General features: G+C 29.6%; 4 protein-coding genes across 6 annotated transcripts; 1 reads left to right on the top strand and 3 right to left on the bottom strand.

Moving 5' to 3' along the window:
- On the top strand, positions 1-2348 carry LOC137807958 (putative F-box/LRR-repeat protein At3g42770). The gene is made up of 3 exons (XM_068608834.1): positions 1-1051; positions 1133-1273; positions 1408-2348. The coding sequence occupies exons 1-3, from the start codon at positions 146-148 to the stop codon at positions 1708-1710; spliced, it is 1350 nt and encodes a 449-aa protein (XP_068464935.1). The 5' UTR covers positions 1-145; the 3' UTR covers positions 1711-2348.
- Positions 1864-4324, bottom strand: LOC137807959 (argininosuccinate synthase, chloroplastic). 2 transcript variants are annotated; one of them, XM_068608836.2, is made up of 8 exons: positions 4198-4324; positions 4035-4119; positions 3691-3739; positions 3333-3515; positions 3110-3184; positions 2846-3031; positions 2680-2768; positions 1864-2559 (listed from the first exon to the last, which is right to left on the bottom strand). In XM_068608836.2, exons 1-8 carry the CDS (start codon positions 4247-4249, stop codon positions 2007-2009), a joined length of 1272 nt encoding a protein of 423 aa, XP_068464937.1. In that variant the 5' UTR covers positions 4250-4324; the 3' UTR covers positions 1864-2006. The 2 variants fall into 2 exon arrangements, with proteins under 2 accessions (XP_068464937.1, XP_068464936.1); XM_068608835.2 differs by having other exon boundaries at positions 4035-4125; positions 4198-4317.
- A 1386-nt stretch (positions 4325-5710) lies between these two features.
- LOC137807957 (argininosuccinate synthase, chloroplastic) lies at positions 5711-10126 on the bottom strand. 2 transcript variants are annotated; one of them, XM_068608832.2, is made up of 11 exons: positions 9884-10072; positions 9572-9624; positions 9403-9442; positions 9186-9203; positions 7951-8089; positions 7530-7578; positions 7179-7361; positions 6937-7011; positions 6673-6858; positions 6507-6595; positions 5711-6386 (listed from the first exon to the last, which is right to left on the bottom strand). In XM_068608832.2, the coding sequence occupies exons 1-11, from the start codon at positions 9951-9953 to the stop codon at positions 5834-5836; spliced, it is 1455 nt and encodes a 484-aa protein (XP_068464933.1). In that variant the 5' UTR covers positions 9954-10072; the 3' UTR covers positions 5711-5833. The 2 variants fall into 2 exon arrangements, with proteins under 2 accessions (XP_068464933.1, XP_068464934.1); XM_068608833.1 differs by lacking the exon at positions 9186-9203 and having other exon boundaries at positions 9884-10126.
- A 7082-nt stretch (positions 10127-17208) lies between these two features.
- On the bottom strand, positions 17209-25071 carry LOC137805943 (protein ROOT INITIATION DEFECTIVE 3). The gene is made up of 8 exons (XM_068605820.2): positions 24756-25071; positions 20466-20579; positions 20097-20230; positions 19837-19981; positions 19552-19754; positions 19087-19208; positions 18521-18741; positions 17209-17527 (listed from the first exon to the last, which is right to left on the bottom strand). The coding sequence occupies exons 1-8, from the start codon at positions 24996-24998 to the stop codon at positions 17321-17323; spliced, it is 1389 nt and encodes a 462-aa protein (XP_068461921.1). The 5' UTR covers positions 24999-25071; the 3' UTR covers positions 17209-17320.
- Positions 25072-25302: the final 231 nt, after the last annotated feature.

The following is a 25302-nucleotide window of genomic DNA, read 5'->3' as shown; positions in this document are numbered from 1 at the left end:
CATTTTGTGCATTTGCTCCCCGATTTTTTACTTCGTTGCCTTTTACTTTCTAATGAATAGTCTTTTGCAATGTTGATTATTCAATTTCCATATTTCTTATATAGATGATCCATGGATTTTTGTGTAATTTAGGTCTGGAGCTGTCATGCAAGATGTAGATAGCAGAGATTATAAACAGCGAAGAGCAAAAGATAACAGTGAGGAAAGTTATGAAGGAGATCTTATCAACCAATTACCAGAGGGAATCCCTGTAACCATTTTATCAAAATTGCCAATAACTGATGCTGCTAGGACCAGCATCCTCTCAAGAAAATGGAGATATCTATGGACATTTTTTTCTGGACCCTTGGAATTTGATGGTTCACCTATCATGAAAGACATGAAAAGAGACATTAAGAAGGCTGCAGAAAACAGGCATTTGCAGATGGCAATGGAGATCATGTATGATGCTGAAAGCCAAACATATACAAGTTGGATCGATGAACTGTTGAGTTCACTTAATGGTTCAACTCTACAAGGATTGAAATTTTGGTTTCATGTGGGTCCTGGGTGTGATACTGATAAGTGGGTTCACTTTGCCATTCAAAAGAAGGTTCAAAAGCTTGAGCTGTATTTTGGGAATACATTTGAATATGTTCTTCCATTGCACTTGTTTAAACTGGAAAGTTTTAATTCCTTGCATGTTTTACGTCTGAAATGCATTACTGTGACCGAAGAGATGCTAGAATACTTACTGCGGTGCTGTCCATTACTTGAAACGTTGAGCTTGGCTGACTCAGTAGTTCCAAAAACTATGAAGGTTTCGGGTCAATCACTCAAGCTGAAATCTCTAGAATTGGTGAGATGTTGGGAGCTGCTAAAACTTGAAATTTTTGCAGAGAATTTGGTGTCATTCAAATACTACGGATCCCATTTGGATACAGAATTCAAGTGTGTTCCTAGTCTTCTGGAAGCAACATTTGGAGGATCCTTTGTGGAGTTCACTAGAGAAAGCTTTTTACCACATTTGGAAGTGCTTACATTGGATATTACACAAAACATGCCTGAAGTGGTACCCTTTTTTAACCATTCCTTTCTTTAGATTGCGTTCCTTGTTCACAAGAGTGATATCATTTTTCTGTTTTATTTTCAGATTTGCTCGCTAGGTCAACTTCCCAAGTTAAAAAATATGAAGCATTTGGAGTTGGTTGCCTGTGTTGATGATGGCATCACACTTGGTGCTTGTGCTTTGTTATTAAGGCAATCACCTTCACTATGGAGGTTCACACTAAAGGTGAATATCCTTTGGCAGTCAAAAATACTCCAGAATATCCGTGATTTGACTCTTTTTATTGTGCATCAAGCAAGGTATAAAAAGCTAGAATCCTCATATATTTGAATCTGACTTTTTTTTTTTTCATGTTCCAGATGATACACACCAAACCCTCTTTAAGAATAAAACGCAAAATTACAATGAAATGTCAACACGGTCTCAAGGAATTGGAATTGATTGGGTTTTGTGGAGCATCATGTGAGGTTGAGTTAGCTACCTACATACTGAAGAATGCAGTTGATCTCCAGAAGATAACCATTGACACAAGATTACCAACTAGACCGAAATTAAGACCACTGGGGGAGCACTTCAAAGCTTGGGATCGTGAGGAAAACAGAAACCGTGCTAGGGAACTGCAAGAAAAAGTACCACCTTGGATTGAATTTGTTTGTATTTGAAGAAGGAATACAAGCTCAAACATCATTAGTATTGGTATTGAAAAAAAAATACTTTTAAAGGACTAAACAAATATAAATTTGCTTTTTCCATGCATACTACTATTTATTTATCTTTTTTGGAATCTTCTCTATTACCACTGTTACTACTACTAGTTGGAAAAAACAAATCTTTTATTTCATATCTGGCTTTGAATTTATTATGGTTTGGATCTACTAACAATCCATAGTACTCTAGCTTCCATAATGAAAAACATACAGGAGATGAAATCAAGAACATGTTGAAATTAAATTAACACCTAGAAGCCCTGCTCAAGCATTGCTCGAACCCTCATAGGAAGACCATAAAGCCGGATGAAGCCAGCAGCATCAGCTTGATCATATATCTGGCCACTTTCAAATGAAGAAATATCTTGCCTATACAGGCTAAAGGGACTTGTACGACTGGTTACAATAACAGAACCTTTGTACAATTTCACAGTCACAGAACCTGTTGTGGTCTCTGTGATCTTCTGCATAAAGGCATCCATGGACTCCCGAAGCGGATCAAACCATCTGCCAGAATACACTAACTCTGCATATTTAAGGGCTAATGAATCTTTCACTTGTATTGTTTCTCGATCAAGTGTCAAAAACTCCAACTCACGTGCAGCAGCAAACAGGATGGTTCCTCCAGGAGTTTCATAAACTCCACGGCTCTTCATTCCCACAAGCCGATTCTCAACCATGTCAACCCGGCCAATTCCATGCCTTCCACCAATCTCATTGAGCTCAGCAAGTAATGATGCTGGCGAAAGCCTCTTCCCATTGACTGAAACAGGAAGCCCCGATTCTATCCCAATTGTCACATATCTGCAAGGCATAATAAGTGCTTTTAGAAATGTAAAAGTACAAGTGTACAACATCATTAAAAAAGTAATAGAAACATGAAGGCTATATTAGTTAAAGTGAAATCACAAGAAACAAGCTTACTCTGCTTGATCAGGAGCATCCTCAGGGTCTACAGACATCATGTACATGTCCTTCTTGGGCTCATTAGCTGGGTCTTCCAAAATATCTCCCTTCAATTCAATGTCACACTTCATATATCAGAAAAAAGCAACATGACATTTCATTTGCAAGTAGATTTCTATCATACCTCATGGCTAAGGTGCCAGAGATTCCTATCCCTGCTATATATGGATTTCTTTGTCACAGGAACAGGTACGTTATGCTTTTTAGCATACTCGATAGCATCTTCTCTCCCTGTAATATCCCATTCCCTCCATGGAGCCACGACGTTTAGCTTGGGGTTCAGAGCAAAGAAAGTGAGCTCAAATCGAACCTAAAAGTTTGTATAGAAATGTGTTAGAATAAAATCATTAACATGAATCAGTGTTGTGAGCCATATATTAAGACTTGCCTGATCATTGCCTTTTCCGGTACACCCATGGGAAACGGCATCAGCTCCAACTTCTTTGGCAACATCAACCATGGCCTATCAGTCAGCAGATATCAATCAAAATTCCACTATCATCATTGTGATTCTTCTTCGGTATAAAAATAATGAACACTGCACAAAAAACTAACAGAAGGAATTGCCTTTCCCAACGAAGATGAACATACAAAACTTCAAGCAGAAATACCTTTGCAATTACAGGGCGTGCCATTGAAGTCCCAAGCAAATACTTCCTCTCATAAACTGCACCAGCACGTAGGCAAGGAAATACATAATCTTTTACAAATTCCTCCTTTAAGTCTTTTACCACTAATTGACAGGCCCCACTGGCTTTAGCTTTCTCTTCTAAACCTTCCAATTCTTTTATACCCTAAGAAACTTAGCTTTGTTATGACATTCATGCAGCAATTAAACAACAAATTGACTAAAGCAATTCCCCAAATCAAAAGTGCAAAATCTTAAAACACCCTTTAGAATAACAGTTTTACACAGCAACAATCTTGATTACAGAAGATGAATTCAAAATCTCAAAAGTCACAACATACTTGGCCAACATCAGCAGTGAAGCAAACGACTTCACAACCATAATTTTCTCTGCAACAACAAAAATCAATAAAAGAATATATTATAATAGTAATAATAATAATAATAATAATAATACAAGCTAAAAGGTTAATTGGCATTGACACGAATCACTAATTTCAGTCCCCTGCTTTACTACAAAACTGAAGCCTGGTTAATAAAACCCATAAGATCATCAGCACATTCTCAACATGGTCTCAGATCTCCATTCAGACATTCTAATAAAAATCTAAACTTTTTTTTTATGAAAAACTTGTGATTGTAATAGAAAACTGGGAGGAAAGAAAAAGGAGAAACAATTATATACCTGAGCCATGGAACAACGACTGATGTGTCTAATCCACCACTGTAAGCCAGCACCACCTTATTCAATTTTCCACGTAGGCCACCACCTGCAGCTGCTTCAATAACTGCATGTCAAGTAACAATTTTGGAATTGGGAAAAGAAAGAAATTCACAAACAATGGGACCTGTTGTTTGAAGGGAAGGAGTAGTAACAGGAGATGCATTCAACTCAGCCATTGTTACAAAACACACCACTGCACAAGGACAACCACTGATACTGTATAAAACAATATTTGTTACAGGAGCAGCCCTTTTTATCGCATATATATCTCACAATAATTTTATTTTCAATATAAAAAAAATCTCCAGTTTTAAATAAATGAATTTTAATTTACTTTTTTATTTAATGGGACTATTCTTCAAATACCTTTCGTTAATCGAAGTTTTATTTTCAGTAATTCTCTTTTATATTTATTATCATATAATAGTTTTGAAAAAAAAACATTGTAAATAAAATCCCATGCATATTAACGAGCTTTATTAATTTGCATAAATAAGTTAATTTTCTTATACAAAAAAAAAACAAAAAGAGAGAACAGGGAAAAAAATGAATGGCAAAAATTAATTCCTTGATGCAAAATTGAAGCACACTCACCAAAAACAAAGAAAGAACAAAAGTTAGACAGAATGGGACCATGGACAAATAAACCCACCAGAAGGGGCAAAACCCTTTTGTTATGTACTGTAGGTGATGGTAAGTTACGTAATTGTACTTACAATAGATATAGATATAAATTTATAAATTCCTAGATCAAAACTAATAATGCTATGCCAAGAGTTTAAAATTTGAGTGGATTAAGAAAAATATATTATTTGTTACCAATTGACTTTATGTCTAAATTATCAACATTCCTAAAGCCAATAATAGGAAAATATGAATATTAAAATATATTAATAATATTTTTAATTTTAGATTAACATGTATGAATCGAAGATAAGTAATTATATGTAATATATTTAGTCACAAATTTTAATACTAAATTATTAAACTATAAGCAAAAATATTATCTGTTAACAATTTATGTTTTTATACCTCACTATATTGTTTTATATTATTTTATATTGTACTACATAAATGTAAGAAAAAATATTTATAAGACGACAACAAAAGCTTGAATTTTAAGCAAATAAAGAAATATTTGTATACAAAAAGTATTATTCTAAATATAATTTCTACGAACATATGAATGGCGATTTTTATTATTTATTTGACTAGGAATATTTTTCATTTCACGAATATGTTTATTTACTTTCCTTCAATTCTTTTATGTAACTAAACGAGAGAGAAAATCATCTTATCAACGTTATTAAAAAATATCCTATCTATTCACCTTTTGTTTTCATTATATTTAGTTTTAGAATGTTAAAACATCAATGTACACGATTCCTGATATCTTCTAAAGTGATTCGCAAATTTTATTAGCTAAAGAGAATAAACCAGTAAGTGTGAACTGGTTTCTTACAATTTGCTATGCTAAACTGCAAGAGTGATCTCCAATTAATTTTTTGTACATTTGGAGTTAAATAAATAGAAACATTATTTGTTTCCTTCTAAACTACTGTCTGCAAATATCACCACTGATAACAATGATAGTCAAACCAAACAGACTTCTAAAAATCTGATATGAACTCAGCATGAATGTTAAATACTATTCCTTTTATTAGGATTCTAGAGATCTACTAACAATCCACAGTACTCTGTAACTTCAATCCACATTTTTAAACAAGAAAATCAAGAACATGTTGGAATTAAATTAACACCTAAATGCCCTGCTCAAGCATTGCTCGAACCCTCATAGGAAGACCATAAAGCCGGATGAAGCCAGCAGCATCAGCTTGATCATATATCTGGCTGCTTTCAAATGATGAAATATCTTGCCTATACAAGCTAAACGGACTTGTACGACTGGTTACAGTAACAGAACCTTTATACAATTTCACAGTCACAGAACCTGTTGTGGTCTCTGTGATCTTCTGCATAAAGGCATCCATGGACTCCCGAAGCGGATCAAACCATCTGCCAGCATACACTAACTCTGCATATTTAAGGGCTAATGAATCTTTCACTTGTATTGTTTCTCGATCAAGTGTCAAAAACTCCAACTCACGTGCAGCAGCAAACAGGATGGTTCCTCCAGGAGTTTCATAAACTCCACGGCTCTTCATTCCCACAAGCCGATTCTCAACCATGTCAATTCTGCCAATTCCATGCTTTCCACCAATCTCATTGAGCTCAGCAAGTAATGATGCTGGTGAAAGCCTCTTCCCATTGACTGAAACAGGAAGCCCCGATTCTAGCCCAATTGTCACATATCTGCAAGGCATAATAAGTGTTTTTAGAAATGTAAAAGTACAAGTGTACAACATCATTAAAAAAGTAAAAGAAACATGAAGGCTATATTAGTTAAAGTGAAATCACAAGAAACAAGCTTACTCTGCTTGATCAGGAGCATCCTCAGGGTCTACAGACATCATGTACATGTCCTTCTTGGGCTCATTAGCTGGGTCTTCCAAAATATCTCCCTTCAATTCAATGTCACATTTCATATATCAGAAAAAAGCAACATGACATTTCATTTACAAGTAGATTTCTAGCATACCTCATGGCTAAGGTGCCAGAGATTCCTATCCCTGCTATATATGGATTTCTTTGTCACAGGAACAGGTACGTTATGCTTTTTAGCATACTCGATAGCATCTTCTCTCCCTGTAATATCCCATTCCCTCCATGGAGCCACGACGTTTAGCTTGGGGTTTAGGGCAAAGAAAGTGAGCTCAAATCGAACCTAAAAGTTTGTATAGAAATGTGTTAGAATAAAATCATCGACATGAATCAGAGTTTTGAGCCAGATACTAAGACTTGCCTGGTCATTTCCTTTCCCTGTACACCCATGGGAAACAGCATCAGCTCCAACTTCTTTGGCAACATCAACCATGGCCTATCATTCAACAGGTATCAAACAATATATATATATATATAAGTGGAAGATAAGTGCATTGATATGATTTTTCTTCGATATAAAGAGCATAAACACTGCACTAAGAGCTAACAGAAGAAATGACTCTACCAAAGATGATCAATATACCAAACTTCAAGCAAAAGTACCTTCGCAATTACAGGGCGAGCCATTGAGGTACCAAGCAAATACTTCCTCTCATAAACTGCACCAGCACGCAGGCAAGGAAATATATAATCTTTAACAAATTCCTCCTTCAAGTCTTTAACCACTAATTGACAGGCCCCACTGGCTTTGGCTTTCTGTTCTAAACCATCCAATTCTTTTATACCCTATAAAATTTAGTTTTGTTATGACATGCAAATGCAGCATTGGAATAAAAAATCGGATAGAACAATTCCCCGAGTCTGAAGTTTAAAATATTAAAACACCTTCTCCAGTAACACAATTTTGCACAACAATATTCATTACAAAAATAAATTGTAAAACTACCAACATACCTGGCCAACATCAGCAGTGAAGCAAACAACTTCACAACCATAATTCTCTCTGCAACACCAAAATCATTAAATAAGAAGATATTAAAAAAGAAACAAAGTAACAGGTATATTGACAGAGATAAGAATCACCAATTTAGCTCCCATGGTTTACTAAAAAACTACGGTAGCATTAGTTAAAAAATCCTCAATAAAATCTCAAAAATGGTCTTTGATTTCTTTTTACACATTCTAAGAAAAAATTTAAATATTATTTTTTGAAGAAAAATCAGTAAAAAAAAAACTTGATCTCTAAATTGATTAGTATTTTTCATTTGGATTTCATGATATAATACAAAAGGAGAGGGAAAATCTAATATTGCAAACTTGCAACGGAAGGTCTAGTAGAAAAATGGAAAAAGAAAAGAATGAGCAACATCTATACCTCAGCCATGGAACAATGACTGATGTGTCTAAGCCACCACTGTAGGCCAGCACCACCTTATTCAGTTTTCCACGTAGGCCACCACCCTTTATGGTTTCAGAAACTACCTCTGTATCACTGCGAGCAGCTGCTTTAATGGCTGCATATCAATAATTTTTTAATATCATTAAAGGCACGAAATTTAAATATCGTATAGCTCCAAATCAGCATTTCAAGCAAAAAAATCAAGGTGCCCCAAATGAGCTCATGTGTTTTCAATGCAAACCATCGATATTCTAAGAAGCCACAATTACCCCTCCACAAACTTATTTGTCCATTGCTATCATTATATCATTTTGGGAAGAAATGCTGATTTTAAAATGCAAGTGAAAACAAACAAGTCAATTCCAGCAAACAAATAATACACTACAAAACACTATATGTAAACAATGAACAAGGTCTTAATTAAAGATTCAACCATATAGAATAATAAGATACTAAAGACTAATATTGGCTTAATTAAAAGATCCACCACCACTCAGAATGTAATGTGTTCACCCCCATTGAGTCAGTTCAGTACAAAAATTAACAGAGAACTTATACTTAACCCAAGATGAAAACTAACTTAGATAAGCTCTTATTTAAAAAAGCAAAAGAATTTTATCATTGAAGAATATGACCTAGCTTTTAAGCACAACCTATGCCCAAAAAGACCCAAATACATACAAGTGGTTCTATAAAGCTCAAAGTTATGCATCCTGGAAATACACAACCACGAAAGGACCTTCACTGCTATCCCAATGAACACTAGGACAAAGAACACAAAGCTAATTGTGCACATATAGCATATTGCATAATATTGCCGCATGGAAAGAAAAATAAACATGTGCAGCAACCCTACAGGCCACACAGAAAATGATCCCCCTGATTGTCCACCATATGATCGTAAGCAGTGCACATTTGATAGCATGCACATCCTACGGGACGAGTTCCACCCATGATATGTTGCTTGCTTCATACAATGTATCAATTTCTAATGCTTTAATTAAAATGTCCACTGCAGCATATAAACACCCTTACATGGATTCAGTTCTCCAACAGAATATAGGCTAAGCATATTTTTATATCTAACCAGAAGCGAATTAAGCACAATTGCCCTGCTACCCTGCCCAAATCAGTAGAAAGAAGTCACGAAAACATACGGAATGACCCACACCAAAACCTGGAATCTCAACAACGACGACAACCCTGCTTACTGAGTTGACAACAGATATCTGCAGAACATTTCAATACTTGCATCACAATTTGGTGATGTGAAGTCACTAAGGCCAGACCCCAAGCCCTCCATATTGCGTTGTTTGTGCTAATTAACCGCCTAGATAAGCTCTTAAAACCAGATTTTCTAAATAAAGTGAATAAAGGTAATGCATACAGATGGGAAATGGAGCTAAAGTTGAGACAAAATAATCTCACCTTGAAGTTTCTTGGCACCAACACTTGTTCTTAGCCCCAACTACAAGCAAAACACAGAAATCCAAAATACAAAAATAAGACCAACATAGCACCCACAAAAACACAAATGCAAAGGGAAATGCACTTGCATATGTTCGTAAACATTAAAGTTTTAACTTTTAGGAATCACCTCTTTGAATGACGAAGTCTTTGCCTTCCAAAGCTGATGATACAGGAGGCGCCCTGCAAAATAGAGATCAACGGAAAGAACAATAAAAAGGAGAACTTTTAAGCATACATAATGAATTAATGGTTTCTGCAAATCCTCTAAACACAATAAACCTTACAATGACAATGGAAATGAATGAAGGGTAACTGATCTAACCAAAATATCTTAGCATTTAAAAGCGGGGGTCTTTCAATATTATGGTTAAAATAATCAAGCAGAGAGAACGATGCAGAAGTTGGAAGCGAAAAAGAAAGAAAATCACAAAAAGGGCACCTGTGGGATGTAGTGAGGGAGCAGTTACAGGGATTGAAGAGGGAGGAGAAGAAGCTTTCAACTGAGCCATTGTTGCACAACACTGGTTGAGTGAGTGAAGGGATGAGTGACAGTGTACTATGTTAGTTTGAGCGGCGTCGTCCACCAAAAGAAGGGTTTTTCAAGTCACATTAACACTGTCGCAGCTTTGTGTCAGACCCTATTTATAAGGTTAGATTATTGAGTAGGTTAAAAATATTTGTTAGAATAATTCTCTAGCTTCAATCAACCATTATCTATCAATTGATTCCTTTGTTGGCATAGTTTTTTAATTAAGATATTTAAAATAACCAAAGTATCTTTGCAATAAAAATGAACATGGTTAAATGTTTATATATCGAAATGAATTTTAAATTTAAAAAATGTTAGAAATTTTGAATAAATAAATTGTATTTTAAAACAACAAAATATAAATTACTCTGACATTTAAATCATTTTATTTGTTACTTTATATTATTTATTTATTTATTTATTTTATTATAATATAAATATCAATAAATTATTAATTATATAATTTCAAAAATAATAAATTATATATAAACATAATAATTATGAATATAACTGATTATTAATGTAATTACATAAATATTTATAATATAGTTTATATAAATATATAATTAATTGTGTTTTAATATTTATCACAATTAGTTATTTCTTTAGATATAATTAATTATACATAGACTTTCATATAAATCTCTTTGTGCAAATAATTTAATGCGTAGATATTTTTTTATCTTTTTAACTTGTCGTTTTTCGTAGATTTTCTTTTCTTTTATTTTCATCTTTGTTATCTTTCTACGTCTTGAAGAAAACAATTTTTACTATTTTAATTTTTAAATATGATATACAGAGCAGTATTTTTAAATTGTTTTTATATAGAAAAACAACAAATTTCTGTCAGACCAATCTTACTACAAAAATTATACAACCAATAATTTCTGTATATAATAATATCATAATTGACTAAATAAATAAATACCTACATAAATACATACATGACTGTGAAACTTTTTCGTATAGAATGTTGAAGTCATAATAGATGTATTTTGTAAGCCCAATTTACCAAAATGTTAAAAATTGGATTTAAACTAAGGTCCTGTTTGTCGATGGAAAGAATGTATTCAAAACCAATACACAGCCAAAAACACACGGAAATCGGAAAAAACAAATCAATCAAAACTTTTTTTTCTGAATTGCGAAAAAATTACAATTTACTAAATAAATATATATTTAATTAATTAATTAATTACAATTTATTTTTTTATTTTTTTCATTTTACCCTTAAATTATTATTTTTATTTAAAATCAATTTATAATTTAAATATAAAAATATAATAAAATTATAAAAAATTATTATTATAAAATAACATAATTAATCATATTATATATAATAAATTATAAATATAAATAATAATAATAAAAATATTTTTTAATAATATAGAAATAATAATATTAATTATAAAAAATAAAGATAAAAATAATAATATTTTTAATGTAAAAATAAGTTTTTATCAAATATTTATAATTATAAATATTTAAATAATATTTTAATTAAAATAATTATAATTTATAAATAAATAAATTAAATTAATTTTTTAACAAATTTTATATATAAGGATAAAATTGTAAACTTACATTCTTATTTATTAAAAAAAATATAATTTCAATCATACCTATCACATCACTCACAAACTTTCATAAATTTTTCCTACACTTTCCACTAATTTACCTTAATCCAAACAACTAAACTTTCCTTGTATTTTTCCTTTAAATCATCTCAAATTCACTCCCTCATTTCCACTCTCTCATCCAAACAAAACATAAATGAAGAGTAACAAAGTTTATAAATAAATGAGTATGAAATAAATTATTATTTATTTTCTATAAAATTTATTTTTCTGAAAGTTTGCAACTTTCAACAATTTTTTAAAGTTTTATATTGGTATTTTTTAGTTTTATGAACAATTTTTATTCTAAATATATATAGTGAAAAACTCACTTATGGGATTTTTTTTCAATGTAATGATTTGTTTCTTATTTCACCTACTAACTTTTGTGATATTGATTCAATTTATAATAAATTTTTTCTTAAATGGTTGTATAGCTACTAATTGTTATGGGATAATTGATATAAGATTTTATCGAAAACAATTGTTCCATTAAGAAAAAAAACATGAAATTTGTTTTGATACCAATTCTTAGATCAAGTGTTTACCATTAAGTCAAAAGTTATAATCAATAGCCAAAATGTATATTTTTACTAAGTGTCACAATTCAATTGTGATTTGATCCCTTTCGTTTTTGTTATGAGACAACTAATGCACTCTACAACACTCTTAAGCATAAAATTCATCACTTGAGCAATGATAATTATTGTTAAGATAAAGTATTATTACTTAAACGACACATTGATCATTTGATAGACATTGGTCATCATTCAAGTTGTGATTTCATGTTTGAACGAGAGAGATGTCAATATAATTCTCTCTAATATGATACTCATCATCTAAGCCATGAATATTGAATAGTCGTTCAAATGATAAAAAAAAATCAATGTTTCTAAATGAATTTGAAAGTTTGAAACTCATTACAATAATTTATATCGTTCAAGTGGTAAGTTTTAATTACCTCTTTATCAAAAATAAATTACTTCATTTTTATTGATATTAACTTCAAAATTTAATACACTTTAATTTGTATTCGAACTATTCGATATATGAATTTGTTAAAGGAATATAATGTTATATCTTTATTGATATATTATAAATCACATCAATAATTAAAAATGAAATGAATATAATGTCATATATTTATTAATATATTATAAATCACATCAATAATTAAAAGTGAAATGGTTGAGAAAATAAAGTTGAACTTTATATTTTTTATTTTTTATTTTTAAGAGACTTTATATTGTATTTATTAAGAGATGTCAATATAATTCTTTCTAATATGATACTCATCATCTAAGCCATGAATATTGAATAGTCATTCAAATGATAAAAAAAAATCAATGTTTCTAAATGAATTTGAAAGTTTGAAACTCATTACAATAATTTATATCGTTCAAGTGGTAAGTTTTAATTACCTCTTTATCAAAAATAAATTACTTCATTTTTATTGATATTAACTTTAAAATTTAATACACTTTAATTTGTATTCGAACTATTCGATATATGAATTTGTTAAAGGAATATAATGTTATATCTTTATTAATATATTATAAATCACATCAATAATTAAAAATGAAATGAATATAATGTCATATATTTATTAATATATTATAAATCACATCAATAATTAAAAGTGAAATGGTTGAGAAAATAAAGTTGAACTTTATATTTTTTATTTTTTATTTTTAAGAGACTTTATATTGTATTTTGAAACTTTATATTGTAATAAATCATAGTGCTACCAATCACGTATAAATAAAAATCATTACATGCTTGATAAGTATGTATGGACAATTAATCTAAAAAAATAGATATGAGTACTTTGATATTTTACATTGTCTCAAATAAATTTTTCATTTTTGTTCACGTAAGTTAGATACTATGTTTGATAAAATGAGACTTAATATATGTGTGGTTTTATTAAGCATTTTGCAAATAACAATGTCTATAATCTTATTATTCACGAGGCAAATACAAAAACCTTATGTGAGTCTTTGTATGTCTTTGAATGAGGGAGCAACAATTATACTTATTGAAAAAAAAAATTGAATTGAAGTTCAAGGAGAATCTCATTACAAAACACTTGAGTAATTTTTAAGTGTGCTTTAATAAGTTGTCAACTACATATATTAAATTTGATGACGATGTATTGAGATTATTCCTATTGTAAATTTTAGTTGATACTTATGAAACATTTTAGGTTTCCTTAATCAATGTTGCCTCTTGTGGTGATATTTATGTTGACATATAAAAAAAAAACTATGTTCTTAATGAGAAGATAAGGAGAAAGACATTAGGTATTTCATCTCAATAAGAAATTTTTGTTATTGAAAATAGGGTGAGAAGACATAAAAGAGAATTGCATGGTGACAAAGATAAAAGCAAGAGCAATTATAGGTCTCAATACAAGAATGTAGAGTATGATTATTGTCACGAAAAAAGACACAAACAAAAAAATGTTTTCTTTGAAAAAATGTGAATAAAAATAAGAAAGGAAAACAATAAGGCAATGATCGTGATGATGGCTATAGTGTGGCTACCATTAATTTTAATGATCTTGTTATTCTTCGTGATCATGATTCAATTAATATTGTATGTGATAAGAGCATGTGAATAAGACAATGGTGCTACGTCATGTTACTGTCAAGAAGGAGTTATTAACATTTTATACTCCATGTGCTTTTGGACTTTTGAAGATGAACAGTGATGGTGTGTCTAAAGTGATTGGTGTTGGTGATGTGTGCTTAAAAAACAACACGATAAATAATTTTTCTTGAGATGAAACGTGCTCCAAATGTCTATTTTAATTTGATTTGTCTGCAAGTACTTGATTTTGGTTATGATAAGTGTTTTTTATTTTGGAAAATGGAAAGTCACCCAAGGTTAATTGATTGTGGCTAAAAGGGAGAAAATTTATAATTTGTATTGGATAAAAGTTTTGGTTTAAAAAAATAATGTGAATGTTGTAGATATGAAGACATATTTATGACACCAAAGGTTTAGCTATATTAGTGAAAATGGGCTAAAGTTTTGAATAAAAATTATGTGTTTTCAATATTGAAAAGTATAGAGTTGAAGAAATATTCATGGCTAGTAAACTAACTAAAGTATCATTTAAGAATCATCCTTCCTCAAGAATCTAAGTTGGTGCATTAAGATGTTTGTGGTTCATTGAAGGCAAAATCCTTTGACACTTTATTTGTTACCTTTGTTGACGATTATTTTAGGAAGTTATGAGTTTATGTTTTGAAGACAAAAGCCAAGTGTTAGAGAATTTTTAAATACTTACATGCTAATTAAACAAGAAGTTGAAGTGCATCCATACTAATAATGTTGGTGAGTATTGTAGACCTTTAGATGTTTACGGTAAACAACATGGTATTGCACACGGGAATACTCCTCCTAAAAGTTTAAAGGTTTAGTAGAGAGGATAGATAGAACATTGGCTCAGAGAGTGAGGTGTATGTTATCTCAAATTAAGTTTCTCATGTACTTTTAGGGTGAGGCATTGTACACAACAATGCATGTTATTAATTTTAGTTGTGTTGTTGATTTGGACAATCAAACAAAATTTGGTTTGTGAAGAATGTAAAGTGCCAAATCAACTCAAGCAAATTAAGCATAAGACCCTAAGCTCTGATAACCACATGATGTGAGTTGATTTTAGGATTGTTCATTTAGGTGACACTTTAGATTTATGATTGAGATTTTTAGGCAATTAAGAGTGAAAACCTAAGGAAAATCCCCACTGGACATTAACTTAATCAAGTGGTTAAGTAGATGTGAAGGTTCATTTCACAAAGACAAAAGGAAAAAGACAATTATAAGGTGAAGATGATGACAAGATATGGTGCGGATTTAAACAATGAAAGCAATAACAAAAGGAAAAGACCGAATAGAAACGAGGAAGCAAAACAAGAACATATTTATGAATTGAATGGAATGACATTGGAAGGAAAAGATGAAGGAAAAGGAAGCTTATGAGAAATGGAGTTTGAGATGATGAGCATGCCACTTGGATGATGAAATGACAACAAGATAAGTGTTGGAAGCCGCCACTTGAGAGCTCTCAAATTCTCACAAGATAAGACTAATGACTAAGAGGAACAAACCTCATTAGCATCTCACACAAAATGTGCAGAGTAATTTTTCTCTATTTCATTTAACTTGTAAAATACACTAGGTAGACCTCTTATTTATAGGTGAAAGAGCCTCGGAGAACAAGCTAAAGGGGTAGGATGGGAAAAGGAAAAAAAAATGGGCAGTCTTAAGGTTTGACTAAGTCAATCCTGCATCCTAGGTTTGTCCTTCTAGAAACTATGTAAAAATGTCTTCCAAAATGGTTAGGAACAATCTAAAATGTTACCCACACCTCCTATTATGCTAATGGTACCTTATTCTAGCCTATCTTTGCTATTTGGACCCCTAAAGTTAACCCAACTTATTTACAACATTTTTCTAATCATTAAGAAGACGAGCAGGAAGAACTTTAGATGCTCTGCTCTATGTCCAATTCTGCCTCTGGTGAGCTCTCCACTTTGAGATGACTTCTCATTATGTAAATTAGCATCCTTAGACATCTCCTTATTGACTTGATTTGCATCATTACATAACCAGACATATTAAGTAAATGACTCTAATTGAATCAGTTGATACCAACTTTACATCAATATATCATGCACACGTTTGCATGTTACAATTAATAGCTTTTATGTCACCATACTAAAAATAAATACGTAAATCATTCATCACATGGTTTATTTTTCACACATTTCTTCTCCATTTAAGGGATATTTATTTTCTCTTCTCTTCTCTCCTTTCTTTCTATATGCATTTCACTACAAACATACTTAATCAAATGTAAACTCTTTATGTGTCTCCAAATCTACTTCAAGAGTACATATACCCAACCAAAACACAACGTAGTAAATATTTATGGACACAATTCTATGTTTTAACAATCACTTATTTGATATTTATTTAATTTTATATCTACCCATGTCTATCTAGATTTACCTAAAGTAATACAATTTTTCTTTATCCCATGATATTTTTTAGTTATTATGTTCTCGTCATTGTTTGAGTTATTCTAAAGTATTATTATTTATTTATTTAAAAACAACATGTAAGACAAATTAAAATTTGAGATTAAGAAATATTTTTTAAGAAAACATTCTTATATAAAGAATATCGATTTTACAGTAATTACTTATATACAGTAAAAACAATCATCCATAAAATAATGAAAAATATAAATATTTTGAAATCTGAATAGTTATTCCGCCTATTTCCTTGAGATAAAGAAAACCTAATCTATTATAATTACTTATTGTTTATAGAAAATACAATAATAAAATAAACGAGTTATGTTTTATGAAGCTCTCACTTAAAAGACTATGTTTCACTTCTTGTGAGCTCTGGTAATTGAAAAATCATGGGTAACTGGTCTTACCTTTTCCGCTACAAATGCATGCATTTACGATGTTATTTATGAAACTCTCACTTCAAAATGCGTCCTAAAATTGAAACAAATCTGAAATCATATTATTAATAAGTCAACCATGATTCCTTAATATCAATTCAATACAAAGCAATTTATAGCATAGATCCAGTAATTCAGTCTCGGAGATAAAACCTCTGAGTTGATATGCAATAAAAAAGTACAAATTGAGTAAAACATAATTGACCAAGGTCTTTTTTCATCTCCATCTTCTTACACCAAACTCTAGATTTTGGGTTTCTTTCTACTAGTTTTTCGCAAGTTGGTGTTGTTTGAACGAAACAATCTATGCTGCATCATGTCTAAAAGGTGTGACTTCAATTGTTTGTTTATAACCATCACATGTTTTGCCATGCTTGTTGCCCATTCACGATTCTCTGCACTTGCTTCCACTGTCATTTCTAACTTTGTCACTGGTGGTATATCTACTTTCTGCCCAAAAGAAATGACAATGAAAAACAACACCTATAGCATGCATATAAATCCAAAACACATCACAACACTATCTGTTCGAGTTTTTGTATCCTTAGCTATAAAAATATAATGCGACAAATATTTTGTTTTTCTTTTTGTGCAGGTAAATTAAAGGGACCAGTCATTTTGATTACTTATTCCACTAAATTACTAAATAAAAATAAATTTTGAAGACAAAAAATAATTAATTATTATATTAACTAAATTTTGTAACTATGTATTTGTTGTGGTGGATATGAAACATAATAGATTGAAGTGTAGTATTTTCTGGTTTTTGGTTGTAATGGATATGCAACATAATAGATTGAAGAGTATTCTTTCGTGAATTTTGGTAATGGTGGATCTAGAACATAATAGATTGAAGCGTAGTGTTTCTTGGATTTTTGTTGTCACAATTACAAAACTACTTAATAATCTAAGTACTCTCGAGAGTTTGTTGGTCTTGGTCTTTTTTGTTGGTTGTTGTATCATTTTGTGATGTTTTGGTCTTCTAGTTAGGTTTTTATGTTTAAGTCATTTCATTCACATGTTGTATATAGGTTGGATCATTCCTTAATTGTCTCATTTTACTTAATATAATTAGTGATAAAAAAATACTAAAAAAATAATTATTATCTAAATTAGTTTATATTATTGATAAATAGTTTTTGTATCTAATTAGCTACCAACTTTAGAATTTAAATAATCGATAGCTAAAAATTGGTAGTTGATTAGATATCAATTTAAAAATTATTTATCAATAATAAAAACTAATTTAAATAATAATAATTTTTTTAGTATCTAATTTAGTGAATATAGTAACTAATGAATTTTTGTCTCTAAAATTAATTTATATTTAATAATTTTCATATTTAGCATTTATATGGATGTCATGTAAGTTACATTTGCATGCGTTATAAAAGAACTCGATCATGTTCATAAATTGAGGTTGTTTAGGGAAAGAGAGAAAACCTGTTTTTCAACAATCTTTTGTTTCAATAAACCAGAACTATCAATGGCACTTTGATTTCCTCTGTAGGGTGGACATAAGGAAAGGAGGGTGGCAATTCCCTGGATTGAGTTTTGCGGATGCTTGTCAAGTTGAGAAACGCTATATTCATTGGAGGCTCTCCTGTTTCTTGGTGTAGAATGCAACGAAGATAGTGAAACTACCACAAGATTGGTTACTCTCCCTGCGTTTAACAAAATAATCAACTATGCATTTATACCAGTTTTGAAACATTAACCATAACTATCATGGCTTCTACAAGCTGTTATTTATGTAAATGAATATTAAATGATCTTTGAAATACAATTTAGATGAAAAATCTCATTTTACATGTGAAAATGGATTAGACTTAATTCCATTATCTTTCATATGGTATTCAAATCTATTTAGTGAACTGGTTTTGCAAGAATTAGACTTAATTCAAATATCTTAATATTTTGTCCTATAAAATGTTTTACACATACCAAAGTGACTAGTAAATTTCTATCATAAGATCATGAAATAAATACATATTTGGATTGGTTATTACCTTTTAGGAGACTAAACCTTCTAATGATTTGCAAACTGGAGATGTCCCAGGTGCAAATCGAATAATCTTCAGAGGCAGATATTAGGCATGATCGAGATGAGGTTAAGGCAGTAATGGCTCCACTACAATGTTGACAAATTTTTAAGCTGGTTATATTCAACCTCATTATGTGAGCATGACTACGAGTTTTGAAAGTTAGGATGAAAACTTGACCTCTTAAAAAGAGGTTGCTTTGTAGTACTAAATGGTTTGGTTTTAAAACAAGGTAATTTGAAGCATTCCAACACTTCCATGGAATTTTACATGTTTCAGAAATAGCTATGAAATGACAAGTCACCAAACATTCAAGAAATGAATACTTTTGTTAATAGTCAATACTTAATTACATGTTTTGTGATGAAATTATATCCTGAATAAATAATGCAGAAAATGAGAAGCTTTAAGCAGTATATATATATATGTTACTTGTGTCCTTTCAATTCAAGTGGCTGGACTTCAGTGCCAATAAAAGGACCTTCTCTCCGACCAAAATCGAGCTTCTCGACAAATATTGTTCCTTTTTCTGTTCCGCAGAACAAAAGACTTTCTCTTTGGTGAAGGGCAATTGCAGTTATGGCCAAAGAATAAACTTTAGTTTGCATATGTTCTCCTGAGATAAAATCCCAAACCTATGGCAAATGAAAAATATCATCTCATGGAAATCTTATAATTTGTATTAGAAGTAAGAGTGTAATTATACAGATTCATCACCTTGCAGGTGCCATCAAGGGAGCTTGATATTAAGACTGAGAAGTAACTATTTGGTGTAGTTAAAAGGCCTGTTATGGAGGACGTATGTCCTGACAAACAAAGCATTGGAGGTGGCGAACTTCTCGTTTCTTCTATGTCTAACAAGCTTCCATTGAATCAAACACGACAAACGCATCAACATAAATTTGTTTAGTATCTATTTCATTACATATATTCGTGAGGGCAAATGTTGTCTGGGAAAAACAAATTCAGTCTTTTACCTAATCAGGGACCAAACACAGATCATTCCATCATCTGAGCTAGAAATGAGAAAAGAGTTGTCAGATGAAAATAACATGCAGTTTATAGATTTCTTATTAGCCATCCAACTCTTCAACAATTTTCCATTGGTCACCTGTAATTCACAACAAACATATTAGGATTTCGAGAATATCTAGGATTCATCTGATGTTCTCAGTGAAAGATCGTGTCATTGAATATTATGACCAAAAGAAGTTGGCAAATTTCAATCGATTTAAGCCAAAATTAATATATGTGTAATATGCACATGATATGAATAAAAACACAGATCAATGAATTGAAAGTTACTACTAATTAAGGAAATAAGCTTTTAATGTGGTCATACATACATCCCATAGATAAGCAGTTCCAGAAAGACCTGCTCCAGCAAGATATATGCCATCATTTGTACAAGAAAGTGGCCCCATAGCCTCCACTGTGTAACACAGAAGTGGTTGTTGAGGCTGAAACATAAAAACAGTAACATAAATATAAAAATGAATTATTTTGCATAAAAAAAATTTAAACAATCCATGATGGAGATTCCACATCGACTAGATCTTTCAAAATATATAAGTGAATGCAAACTTTATCTCATTGAGTCAATTTTATAGATTGAGTTAGACTTAATAATTCAAGATAATAAGCAACTTTATATTATTAATTTAGCATGACAATCATGACATTATAAGTTACTTAAGTATTTTTTTTCTTCAAAATTAAACAATTTCATTTAGAATATGAGATAATTTAAATACATTTTTTATAAATGATTTTGGAATTGTTTTCCAAATCAAAATATGAGTTTCACCTTGATAAAACCTTTGGTACAATCCTTCATTTCATGATTTGTTGAGGTGTAACTCCAATTTTGATTAACTTTCATCTAAGTGTTCTTCTTATAATCTTCACATCTTATCTTAAAAATCACAAACAAATCTAGGAAACCTAATAACATGAGAAGAAAAAAATCTGGTATGTTTCCAAAATTGTTACTTGGTATAGACTAGAGTTAATTATGTCAAACACTAACAATAATTATGGTGTGTGTATTTTATATCAATTTTCTGAAATTCAAAATGATTCCTTAAACTAGGATACAAAACTTTGAAGTCCAATGCAACTAGATCTTTGCTCTTTAATGCAGACCTTTATCACGCAATTGCAAAGGTGAGACATCAAATTTTATTGGATAACAACATAAATAAAACACCTATAAAATTATATTTATGTTTTGAGTAGTGATTGATTCACAAACCATTTTATTAATTTTATAATTAATAATTTAATTTTAATTAAATAATTTGTTTTAATATTTTATTATTAGTTAATGTTGTTGGAAGGTCGTAAGAGAAAGTGTCAAAATAACATTTTTCCTAATTATGTGTCTTTGAAAACACAAATAACTTTGTGGAACTTTATAACTAAAAAAAAGTAGTTCAAAAGCATAAAAGTGGTGTAGTTTTCTCCCGAAATTATCATAATAGGAAAAATAAGTTATTATAAGAATAGGTAAATTGTGAGGTAGAAACACAAGTTTACACTCTATTGAAATACGCTCGACTTCTGAGTGAAAAAAAAAAAATATAATTGTGACAACTTTTACATAACTCATTTGTTGTGGCAATTTTTGTTAATTAAATTTGTGTTCAAATACTTTTTTTTCTTGTTATAGTTATACCATAATCGTGATGTACTTATATAATTTCTTCACAACAATTTTTTCCACACTGAAAAACGATTTTTCAATAGAACGTATATATTTTTGTCTCACGACTTATTTACTTTTGTGAACTTTTTCATCAAGTATTATTTTCACTTTTATTCATCTAGCATTTTTTTATTTATTTATTTAGTACTGTTTTTAACTTTTTTTTCATATAACAATGTTTCTACTTTTAAAAATTTATAAAACTGTAGTGAATTTAAATATTTATAAAATTGAAATAGAAGAAAATTTAAAAAGATATTAAGTAATAGTCAAAATTAAATAAATTGTTTGGATATTTTATAAAAGAAAATATTAACTGTATGGTTTAAAAAATTATAAATAAAAATTAAGTTATTGATGATATGTGTGTAATAAAATGAATAAATTTTATTATTTGGTTTAATAAAAAAATAAATGTATAAATTATAATTTTAAAATAAAAATTAAAAAAAAAATTATATTTAAATTGAAAAAATATGTAAATAATGAGTTATATATAAATATATGTCATAATTATAATAACAAATATGATTATATAATATTTCTTATAAATTCTTATGGTTTAGGGTTTAAGTTTGTGGTTTAGGGTTTAGATTTTAGGTTTATGGTTTATGATTTATGATTTAGGTTTTAATATTTAGGGTTATGGTTTACATTTATTTTACCCATAATATTTACTTACATCAAAATATCTATAAAATATTTTATTTCATTCTCTTTGTATTGATATTTCTTCATAAATTTTTATATATTTAATTTTTAATTTTCAAATTTTCGTCTATTTCAATTTTATAAATATTTAAATTCACTATAATCTTATAAATATTTAAAAGTTGAAATAGTGATATTTGAGAAAAAAGTCAAAAACACACTGCAAGAAAATCATGAAATAGAAACCAATTTTTAGAAACCAAAATAATTAGTTGCAATAGTAACTAAATTAGAGACCACTTTAGAAACTAAAAAGAAATTTGGTTTCTAAATTAGTTTATATTATTTTCTATTATTGTTAAATAGTTTCTAAATTGGTATCTAATTAGCAACCAAGGTTTTAGAGACTAAATTTAGAAACTAAATAATTGGTATCTAAAACTTTAGTTGCTAATTAGATACCAATTTAGAAACTATTTAACAATAATAGAAAATAATAGAAACTAATTTAGAAACCAATTTTTTTGTTAGTTTCTAAAATGGTCTCTATTTTAGTTCCTATTGTAACTAATTATTTTAGTTTCTAAAAATTGGTTTCTATTTCATGATTTTCTTATAGTGACAATGTTAAATAGATGCTAAATAGAGAAATCAAAATCAAAAGACGTTGGATCAGAAAATAAAAGTGAAAATAGTGTTTAGAGTTTAGAAAATAGTGAGGAAAAAAAAAGTCTACTTTTGTAATAAAAAAGTTTCTCAATTTCAAAGAAAAACTGCACTTGATAAAAAGTACAGTTTCTAAATTTTCTATTAGAATTATGGTGTGTTTATTTCATTTTTAATCTTTATTGAATTAAAAAAAATCAAGTTTTTTAACATTTTTTTTAAAATTCAATATAATAAAGTTTAAGTCAAAATCATATAAACAATTATTTTTTCAAAATTGAATTGCCTGTATTTAAATTATATTAAAAAAATTCAGGTTTCATTATTTGATTTTGCAAGTCAATAACAAATATTTAAGAAACTTAATTTAATATTGATCACTTTAATGATCCATTTAAAAAAACAAATAAAGATTTTTATGGACATATCTTGCTGGTTGATATACGAAAATAAGAAATGTTAGTAAAACATCAAATACAATTTAACAGTAAAAACTCTTAAAATACAGGAACTTGCCTCTTGATTAACAATTATATCCTGATTTACAATTTTCAATCAGTTATAACAAAATCACATAAAAAAATTAATTATAATAGACAAAAGACAGTTTATCTAAGAAAATATATTAACTCTCCTCGAATAGGAATTGATCACTTAGAAATTGACAAAAATGTAAATGAAGACAACTTGATACAGTTGTATTTTTAGTAATTTTTAAAGTAAAATTTAAAGTTTTACACTGATAATTTAATTTATAACGTTAACTTTTTTCGCACAATACATAAAAACTAGTCCTTAACAAAAATCATAAGATTGATCTTCATAACCGTGCACACGGGTGAAACCCATATATATATATATATATATATATATATATATATATATATATATATCGTTTTATAAATAAATAAACACATTATTACACTACCTTCATTTTAACAAATCCATAATTTATTTTGTATTAAAAATCTCACGTCAATTAAAAAAATAGAATAATTTATAGTATATAAATAGATATAAATCTTAAAATTTAAGTTGTTCTTAATAAACTACGAAAGTCATTTAAGATTTTCTTTAAAGAACGAGAGTCATTTAAGATTTTTTTTAAAAAAATTTGATTGGATTTATTAGTTCATTTTTATTGATAAATATATAATTTTACATACAAATTTTTAATTTTAATATAATACTGTTGTGTTGAAGATTTCATATCAATTAAATTTAAAAAATATTTCATCTTATAAAATTAAATTATATTTAAAATTTAGTTCTTATTTACTTAAAATTCACTTCATTCTAAGTTATTTTTTCTAAGTTATTTAAAATTAAAGTACACTTCTTAATACATAAGTTATAGTATATTTACTTCATAAAAATTTAAATAGGTGATTTTTTCTTTAGCAAAATTTTCCATAACCATTCGATTCACACTTCCAAATCTAGTCTAGAGTTTAAAATCGCAAGAGCAGAGTGAAGCATATGGCAACAAAGAAAAAGGAAAACATTCACTTTTACAACAATATATTTAGAGTATGAAAGAAAACTGAAATTAAAAATAAAATGAAATGTACTGTGTTGGTTGGAATGGACAAAGAGTTGGAATTTTGAGTACCTTGTTCAAGGCCCAAACTGCAACAGCTCCATCGCCAATGGACCCGTGTTTGTTCTGTTGCGACGCCACGAGGTAGCGGTTCCTCAAGCACAACATGCCGAAAGGTGGCGAGGCACAGCTTGGAATTTGAAGCAGTTTTTCTCCCGTTTCCAAGTCCCACATCGACACCCCTATTTTCATGCTCTTGTCACTGCACGCCACCACCGCCTCTCCCTCTCCCACCATCTCTCTCTGCTGCATCATCTTCTCTCAGAGACTATGAGAGAGAACACTTCCAATAACTATTTGATTTGTAATGAATTAGTGCGTAAAGACGAATTCAATGATGGGTCTTAATACATTCAAAACGCTCACTACAGTTTCAGAAGTTATTATTTACGATCATCGATGATGATAACTGTTTTAATCAACGGCGAGTTTTGGTTCTCTTAACATTTGGTCCATCGTTGCTATCTGAATTGGATTATACTGGAAGATTACTTATTTTCTTCGTTTTCATGTTTTCACGCCAAATACATTGAGATTATAAAAGTAACGTTTAAAAATA

The sequence above is a fragment of the Phaseolus vulgaris genome, chromosome 3 (assembly GCF_051622355.1).
Source record: "Phaseolus vulgaris cultivar YP4 chromosome 3, ASM5162235v1, whole genome shotgun sequence".
NCBI classification, from domain to species: domain Eukaryota; kingdom Viridiplantae; phylum Streptophyta; class Magnoliopsida; order Fabales; family Fabaceae; genus Phaseolus; species Phaseolus vulgaris.
The sequence above is the reverse complement of the archived record's forward strand: the minus strand, read 5'-3'. Positions and strand labels throughout refer to the sequence as shown.

What these genes read in the sequence shown, in the direction of transcription:
- LOC137805943 (XM_068605820.2), bottom strand. Translation starts at nt 24,998, where the DNA reads ATGATGCAGCAGAGAGAGATGGTGGGAGAGGGAGAGGCGGTGGTGGCG. An exon ending in GAACTGCTTATCTATGGGAT is followed by an intron (nt 20,231 to 20,465) that starts GTATGTATGACC and finishes TGTGAATTACAG; the next exon opens with GTGACCAATGGAAAATTGTT. An exon ending in TGTGTTTGGTCCCTGATTAG is followed by an intron (nt 19,982 to 20,096) that starts GTAAAAGACTGA and finishes ATTCAATGGAAG; the next exon opens with CTTGTTAGACATAGAAGAAA.
- LOC137807959 (XM_068608835.2), bottom strand. Translation starts at nt 4,249, where the DNA reads ATGGCTGAGTTGAATGCATCTCCTGTTACTACTCCTTCCCTTCAAACA. An exon ending in TCCTTCCCTTCAAACAACAG is followed by an intron (nt 4,126 to 4,197) that starts GTCCCATTGTTT and finishes TTATTGAAGCAG; the next exon opens with CTGCAGGTGGTGGCCTACGT. An exon ending in CCGGAAAAGGCAATGATCAG is followed by an intron (nt 3,032 to 3,109) that starts GCAAGTCTTAAT and finishes ACAAACTTTTAG; the next exon opens with GTTCGATTTGAGCTCACTTT.
- LOC137807957 (XM_068608832.2), bottom strand. Translation starts at nt 9,953, where the DNA reads ATGGCTCAGTTGAAAGCTTCTTCTCCTCCCTCTTCAATCCCTGTAACT. An exon ending in TCCCTCACTACATCCCACAG is followed by an intron (nt 9,625 to 9,883) that starts GTGCCCTTTTTG and finishes TCTATTTTGCAG; the next exon opens with GGCGCCTCCTGTATCATCAG. An exon ending in AGACTTCGTCATTCAAAGAG is followed by an intron (nt 9,443 to 9,571) that starts GTGATTCCTAAA and finishes TTTTGCTTGTAG; the next exon opens with TTGGGGCTAAGAACAAGTGT.
- LOC137807958 (XM_068608834.1), top strand. Translation starts at nt 146, where the DNA reads ATGCAAGATGTAGATAGCAGAGATTATAAACAGCGAAGAGCAAAAGAT. An exon ending in CACAAAACATGCCTGAAGTG is followed by an intron (nt 1,052 to 1,132) that starts GTACCCTTTTTT and finishes TTTTATTTTCAG; the next exon opens with ATTTGCTCGCTAGGTCAACT. An exon ending in TATGGAGGTTCACACTAAAG is followed by an intron (nt 1,274 to 1,407) that starts GTGAATATCCTT and finishes TTCATGTTCCAG; the next exon opens with ATGATACACACCAAACCCTC.